Below are 8,530 nucleotides of genomic sequence, written 5' to 3'. Positions count from 1 at the left end.
TCTGTTTACTTTATTTTCAAAGAATAGTTTGTTTTGTTATTGTTTGGTTGGTGTCTTATATGAAACTGCGACATTGCGCAATTTATTGGACAGACTTGTTTAAGATCACACAGCGTAATTTGGGTGGCATTTTATTTAGTATTTTTAAATCATCTTTTTATTTTTGACAATATCTGTAAATTTAGTTTCCTGCTCTTAATTGTGAATGCATACTTAATGGTTTTAAATGCTCCTGAAATTAAGTGCTGCTTGACGAGCCTATATTGTGTATGTATGTGACGTCGCTGAAGGCCTAAGGTTGAAATGCACGGCCTGCCACTGGTGTCTATGTGTGTGTTTGGATTTGAGTCTGTGTGGGGTTTAACTTTTTTCAAACACCCAACCTCCCTACCCCCAATTCTGCAAATACACAGGTCCAAGTATGTGGGTGATAAGCGTGAAACTTGAGTTAAACAACTTACCGATCCTCTCTGTTGCGGTCCACGGCATAGAACTGTTTCCGTAACCACCTAATTCGAAACATTAAAAAGATTAAAAGACCGACAGTGAAATCCAAGACACGGTAAATGTCCACCATGTACTTCCTTACCTCTCTATTTGAAGTGGTGTTGGGGATTTCAATGTGTCTGCCACAAGCCAGTTCAACCCCTTCACCCACATGGTCATCTCCTCATCAGACGTTGCTATTAGCAATATATATATATAAATAGGGGGGGGGGGGTAAGAACACACAAACAACACACCATTTACGATGCCGTAATGCTTTGGCAGTCAAACATCTTCAAATGCATACCTGCGAGGCTGAGTGATTTAAGGCGAAACTCTGTCCCGTACAGAATGACAAAGCAGTGCGCTTGATCCAGCCTGGCTGTAGAGTCCTCCATATAGCGCTCAAAGTCCCGGGACTTCTGCCCGGGTCGGATCTCTTTGATTTCTCGGATGTCAACTGTTGATACGGCACACGGATGACATGATACGACATAAGTGTTGAGAAGATAGCCCAAAACAGATGAGTCCACAAAACAAGAGCAACCTAGCTGCAGAGCTTGCAAAAAACATTTCCGGAAAAAACACAATCAAAATGGCAAATTAATGAAAAGAGGGAGAGATATATGCGGACCATCGTAGAGTTACGCGTGAATATCACAACAACAAAAATAATCAATTGGTGTACACTAGGCAAAAGACTTTTGCAAAAGCAAGCAATAAATAAATATACCGTATTTTCCGCACTAAAAGGCACACTAGATTATGAGGCCCACCTTCAATGAATGGCCTATAATTTAATTTTTTTCATATATTGCACGCACTGGACTATAAGGCGCAATCGACAATGCATCCACTAGATGGAGCTACAGGTACGTCTTTGTCCATCTCCGTGCCTTCTCTTCTTCCATTTGACTGGAGAGGCGTTCATGACCGCCTCCAAAAAAACGTAAATTTCCGATTACTTCAATGAAACTACGAAAATTGAAAATAAATTAATGCATCAAAACAGAAAATCACAAAATAAATTCTATAGCCCCCCGACAGAATTTATTTTGGCATTTCCTTGAGCGTAGCAGCAACAGAACGATCAGATGTCAGTAAATTTGATCTTAGTTTTACTGTATGGTGCCTACTACTGTACCATCTTTGTTACTGATTATTGCTTTATTGTTGTATATACTGTATGTTAGTTGCTCCATGCACAGCACTTTGTATGTAGCAATGGCTGTTTGAAAGTGCGCTATAAATACAGTTGAGTTAAATTGGAGGAGAGTGGTCTGTCTCAGAAGTGTGTACTGTATTCACAAATGAGGAAATCACAAAATAAATTCTGTAGTGGGGCTATATAATTTATTTTGTGATTTCCTCGCTTGATTTTCTGTTTTGATGCATTATTTTCAATTTTCGTAGTTTCATTGAAGGAATAGTTAAGTTATAAGATTTGTAAGCATGTCTCCAGCAAGGAGCCACCTTGGGATCGACATATTTACAGTAATGACCATACACAAGGCGCACCGGATTTTAAGACGCGCCGTGAACTTTTAAGAAAATGGTAGACTTTTCGGTGCGCCTTATAGTGCGGAAAATACGGTACATAAATAAGCAAATCAAACAAACAACACCACTCAACACAATATTGGCATAGAATGTACCACTCCCAACGAGACAGAAGTTAATTATTGACCCACTGGTCAACTACAGTTAAATGCTCTGTGGGGTTTGTGACTGGCAGTCAAGTCAAACTTTTGCCACTGAAGAAACTGCTAATTGAGGTTAGTGTTTCAGTTCTAGCACCCAGTGTTGCAATGTAAAAGCTGACACTTAACTAAGGTGCTGACTGCTCTTACCAAGTTCAAATATGATCAAGCTTATATACTCACTGAGCTTGAGAGATTAACATGATTTTTGGAGCCTGCCTCTTGTTAATGAGCGCACACAAAGTTTACGTGTGGGCTGAGGAGTCTTGAAGGCCTTGGCAATGAGGGGACTCTCTAGCTAACACACATGCACACACACACAGTCATGTTTTTTTTTCAGCTCCTGCCACTCTTCCTGCTCCTCCACCACACTTCCTGTGCTTTTGTCGCCTACACACCACATCTGCTTGTTTTAAGGTGTACATGCTCTTTTCTGACACCCCGCCCCCCTCCCCCAAAGAAAAAAAAAAAACAATGAATTTCACCAAGCTAAAATGTGGTAAATAGCATACAGGCTTGACCTGTATAGCGCTGTTCTATCTTTTTTAAAAACTTTTACACTTACAACTTGTTCAACCACTGACACAAAGTTTAATTGTCATGAGCATTGTTTTGTCATGATAAGTAAGTAACAAAGCATTCATTTACAACTGTTGCACCCGACTCCCTCATTCCCTGGATCAAGCTGGGTTCACCAATTTGTGCTGACAGACTTGCATGAAAACCAGGACAAGTTGACTTGTATCAGTCCTTTGTGTCAAACTTTGTGGGACCGACTTGAGCAGATGCCGGAAACAAGGAGGTAGCCAGCGGTATAAACCTCATTAAAGGAGATGAGAGGATGTACCCTGCAGCACACTCCCACGCTTCCTTCATCTCTCCATTGTGCGTTCCACAAGCACTTCTTAAGTCCACAAACTAAATGTACATGAACATTTCTTTACAACCACCCATCCATCAATTTTCTACAGTACTTGTCATCATTAGAGTGCAGTCTAATTTTAAGTTACAATCATAACTTTTCAGTATTTTGTGGGCTCAGTTGCAGATATTTACAGACTACATTGAAGTAAAATGTATTTGAGAGAAACTTAAACCAAGGTGGAAGGAATTGCTTTTGTGTTTCTAAGCAACATTTTGGTATAATAAAAGCATTTTCGTCACGATTGCAAGATGTTTGTGCAGTGAACCTTGATATATCTCACCCTCTTGACTTTGGCCCCTTGGCATCGTATCTAGAGCAAACAGTCTCAAATCTGGATTTTAAATTTATATAGTGATTTTAAGTTGGACCGGCAAATTGGTAATTTTTAAATCCATCTTTTTTTACCCTTTAACTGGCTGCTTGTATATTTTAAAGTTCAATTTCAGATTATTTGTCTTGAAATCTCTAAATCAGAGGGTCTCAAACTCCAGTCCTCGAGGGCTGCATGTTTTCCATTGCTTCTTGCTGAAAGTTGAAACACACCTAATTCAAATAATCAGGATTATAAGCAGGCTCCTGCAGAATTTGGTTGTGATTATTATTATTATTACGTTGACTGTTTTTGTTATTAATTTATTATTTTAACTGTCTTTGTTTTTATATGTCTGGGTTTTACAAGATGTGCAGACCATTGTAAGCAGATGTGTTACTTTTTAAGATGCTCTATGAATAAAGTTGAGTTGATATGTAATGACACTGAGTCTCAGTACTTGATATCAGTGGCAGTGGTACATCCCTAGTACTGTACGTTCAGAAGATCACGGTTTCAAAGAAATTCTGAGATTTCTGGTTGAAGATGCAGACAGGATTATTCAGGCAGTAGACGTAAAACACATTTTGATCAAAGCTCTGCAATACAGCTGAAATACAAATTATTATTTTGTGAGTAACAAAAAGGCAGCAGTGAAAGACAACATAAAATTCATACCACAACATCTATGGAAGCAGCAGTGGTTGTTTCAGTGTGAACTTGCACCTTCTCTGATCCAACCTGGTGCTTCAGGGAAGCATTACTATTGTGTCCAAAAGCATTTCCTTCACATACTGGAAACAAAGGCATTTGCATAACACCAGACATGTCAACACAGATACTGAATTATTCACCCCCGCGTTTCATGTGCCTCCACTTCGGAACTGTTTCCAGACACATATGATGTGCTCAAGGAAAAATTGTGCTTCTTTACATCAGGTAAAGACAAAGCAGGTCAGACTGGTGATAGCCAGCTCAGCAGGTGATTCCCTCAATATTTACATAGTCACACACTCTGATCAAAGTTACATTTGGCATGCACATGACTCCCAAATCCCCTTTCTGAGCCATCACTTTTATCGTGGTGCAGGGGTTTGTTTGTCCCAATGATCTTAAGAGCTAAATTCTCAGAGGCTATATGCCCATGGCAGGGTCACCCGTAGAAAAGAGAACCTAAGTAAGGGACAAGACTTAAGGACAGTTTATGATGAATAAAAACTCAGGTAGAGTTAATAGAGATAGAAAAAGAATAAAGACTCAGTTTTCCCTTTCCCTCCGGGGCCAAGCCTGGAAGTGGGTCTCAATGGGAGGCACCTGGTGGCCCGGCCTGCACCAAGGGCTCACCACCTGTGGTAGGGGCCCCAAGGGGTCGGGTGCGAGGTGATGTGGGGTGTAGCGGAAGGCAGGGACCTTGGAATCTGATCATCAGCTACAGAAAGTGGTTCTAGGGATGTAGGGATGTAGGAGCCTGAGGTGGGCAAGGTCGAGATTTTTAACTACTTTTCGTCAGGCTGACCTCCACACACAGCTTGGGCTATGGTACTTGTCCTCTTGAGAGGGGTTGGACTGACTCAGGAGTTGCCCAAGATGAGAGGCGCCGAGCAGGTGTGGGCATACTTATTGCCCGCCAACTCTACGCATGTACATTGGGGTTCACCCCGGTGGACAAAGAAGGTAGCCTCCGACTGCCTTCAGGTTTGCGGGGTGAGTCATGACATAACTACCCTCTCTCCACTGCATTTTCAAACAGGGTAAAATATTTCTGTTGTAACCAAACACGCCTGATTCGTTGGAAAAATATGAAGCTGACTTAGAGAAAGTAACAATAATGCTTGTGCTCAACTGTAACTGTAAAAAACGGAACCATTGGTTTTGATCCATGGTGGTTGGATATATTCACCTGGCTCAGACGTACTAAGGAAGGCATGCTTTCACCTGGTTCAGACGTGTACTAAGGAAGGCATGCTTTGTAATACAATCTACCAGATGCATTCTGGCCCCAGGCAGCAGTCACTTGCTGCTGCTTGAGAAACAGCCTTCCACAAACTACAGGCTGGATGCATTACATTTTGAGGTACGGTTCTGGATAGCCGTCACTATCATTTCAGTTATATGCCAGGTGGCAATGAAGCAATGTTTACATAGGAGTTGATGCTAGCGACAGGAGGAGTGAGTCTAGTCATAGTTGAATCGAGAGCGTGGGGGATGACTAGTTGCATTAGCCAGTGGTTCTCGTCACTCACTGACCAAAAGTGCTCTAATTACTTGTATCAAAGGTTGTGTGCTTTAATATTCATACTTGGGTAGCTATGTTGAAAATGAGAGAAAGAAAAGGTACAATACTCTGACCATTCATCATTTAGTGTTGTTTTAATCTATTGACATTATAAGCTAGTCAAAATGTTACTTAAAACAATGCATGAATAAATAAATGTTTGATGAAATGTCATGGCTTGACCATAGTTTTTTCCAAAATTAATGTAATTTTGTAAAGTCAACCATTGCCAAACCATTGTGTTATACTTTAGAGGGTGCAGTGCATGAGGGTTTTTTTTAGGCTGACAAGATCAAAAAGGAAATCAGTCAGAGGGTGAAAATGTGCAAAATGCATCTTGATGTTTTTCCTGCACTTCATAGCTAACCTCAAATTAGAGACCTATTTCAAAGCTAATGGACATTATTGACTCAGTGCATTTGAAAGGGGTAAACAGAGCAGACCCATTTATTGCAAGATTACATGCTTGCAGTAAAAGGAAATAACGGTAAATAAATAGATAAATAGATTTCTGCACAGCTATATCTGGGCAGGAGTTAGGATTTCTTGGCCATTCTTCAGAGAATATAAAACAACGAGGTTCACTTTTGAAATCATGACAACAGAAACTAAAAAAAAAAAAAATGACCCTGATCAAATGTTTACATTCCCCAGTTTTTCATACCGTGTATTGCTCATCTGATCATGTTGGAATATCCAAGTACGTCCTATGCACAGCTTCCGGGCAGATAAGTGCAAATTTGTCTCCACTATTTTTTAAATACCATGCTACATTCAGCTTGCCATCAATTTTTGACCCAAGTTTCCCGTGCCTTTGTAGCTAGTACATCCCCAAAACAATTAGCAATCTCCCCTCATTGTTTCATGGTAGAAGTGGGGTATCTTTCATCATAGAAGCCTTGTTGATTCCTCTCCAAACATAAAATTTATGGTTGTGGCCAAAAAGTTCAAATTTGGTCCCATCACTCCAAATGATTTTGTTCCAGTAGTTTTGAGGCTGATCACTGTGCTTGTTGGCATGGTGTAAGCGTGATTATTTATTTATTTATGGGTGGCACTGGCATAGTGATGGCTTTTATCTAGCGACTCCACAACGCAACCCATTGTCTTCATGTGCTGCCTCACTGTGCATCTTGAAATATCCACACCACTTTTTATTAAACAGTCTTGTCTTTCAGTCATCTCTCGGTTTTGTCTTTGCATCTCAAACAATTTTGCCTTGTGGAAGAAATGTTTGTTGGTCGCCCCGATGGTGGTTTGGTTTCAATAGAATCTCTCATTTTCCACAAGTTAGAGTTTGAACACTACTGATTGACATTCTCAGTACCTAGGATATCTTCTTATATCCCTCTCCTGTTCTATACAATTCAATTACTTTTTCTCACAGATCTTTTCAAAGTTCTTTTGCTTTCCCCATGACTCAGAATCCAGAGATATCAGTACAATGGTCTGTCAGGAGCCCGGAAACTCACTGAACTTTGACACACACACAGATTATAAGGAGACAGATCACAGGTGTGAATGGTTTACTTTCAGTAGCAATTCAAACCCAGTTGTGTCAACATGTGTGGATGTTATCAGGTCAAAATCGCACAGGTATGTACAAATCCAGTTCAAATGCAGTTGGGAGATTGTACTGAACATTCATAAAAACAGAATAAAATTATTTTCAAGTCATATTCAAGCTATATTGAATAGAATATAAAGACATGATATTTAATGTTCAAACCGAAACATTATTCTCTTTAGCAAATAATTATGAACTTATTATATGTATTGAATGTTGTTAAAAGAAAAGGTGATGCAACAGTGGTCATCACAAATCTGTCTCAGCTTTTTTGAAATGTGTTGCATCCAGAAAATTCTAAGTTAATGTGATTCATTGTGTGCGACTATAAAAATTAAGAATAAAAAGAAGAAGAAGAAAAAAAAAAAGAATAGTTTCTTAAAATACAATCGGTACCTCACAGTCACAGGGGTGTCTGCTTGGGCCGTAAAAAAAGCCTCACACTCTATTCCTGAACACAAATGAGGCATCATTTCACCTCCCAAGGAGAATTAAATTGGAGTCCTGAACTGGTGCGTATGGGATATTTGCTTGTAAGGAATAGGATACAATTACAACATTTTTTTTTTCCTCTGTCTTTTTTTTTTTTTACTTTTTGCGGGTGTGAGTGTGCTGCATCCGGAGCAGAGTGCAGCTGTGCACAAGGTATCCTGCTAGGCCAAAAGTAGTCTTGCAACTAAACCTGGTAATGAACTGTAGTAAAGATAGAATCTACACCATCAAAACAAGTGCAGGGTTCTATCAATATTGCCTACATCTAGAGTAAGCACACACACGTGCTCTTACAAAAATTATAATGGTATAGACTTCATCCATTTGTGTGACAGCACCGACAGAAAGACAGACTGGAAGTCAAGTCAAAGATCCTCTAGAACTTGAGAAACCAATTATTATGGGAAATGCTTTGAAAGCCGAACAAATCGAATGAACATCACCTTTCATAGCACACACTGTATATTAAAGTATTCTGACAAACATTAAACGGAACATGTGACACTTAACCCATATCCATCAAAGACTGTAGACAGTAAATTGGACACAACAAATCTTCGGAGAAGAAAACATTCCATGACAGCTATAAAGTTAAGTGCTTGCTCAGGGAGTTCCAATTTGTTCACCAATTTAAGTTCTCACAACAATAGCAGCACAATGTAGGAATGTACGTGAACAAGACAGCTCTGGCAGACCTCTCTACCACAAGCTGGTCTGAATCACATCCAACAGCACAATCAACCAGATTTATCTGCCTCTCTCTATTTAGATACAT

General features: G+C 39.8%; 1 protein-coding gene across 3 annotated transcripts in view; it reads right to left on the bottom strand.

The window, feature by feature from the left end:
• The window catches only part of plcg1 (phospholipase C, gamma 1), a 37,439-nt gene that overhangs the window by 25,730 nt on the left and 3,179 nt on the right, over positions 1-8,530 (bottom strand). For all 3 annotated transcript variants that reach the window (XM_019868471.1, XM_019868470.1, XM_019868472.1), the window contains exons 3-5: positions 794-946; positions 590-683; positions 462-509 (exon numbers count right to left, since the gene is read on the bottom strand). In XM_019868471.1, the coding sequence (XP_019724030.1) occupies positions 462-509; positions 590-683; positions 794-946 (295 nt within the window). The remainder of the gene's footprint in view (positions 1-461; positions 510-589; positions 684-793; positions 947-8,530) is intronic.

The sequence above is a fragment of the Hippocampus comes genome, unplaced genomic scaffold (assembly GCF_001891065.2).
Source record: "Hippocampus comes isolate QL1 unplaced genomic scaffold, H_comes_QL1_v1.1 scaffold41, whole genome shotgun sequence".
Taxonomy (NCBI): domain Eukaryota; kingdom Metazoa; phylum Chordata; class Actinopteri; order Syngnathiformes; family Syngnathidae; genus Hippocampus; species Hippocampus comes.
Note: the sequence above shows the minus strand (reverse complement) of the source record. Positions and strands in the feature narration are given on the sequence as shown.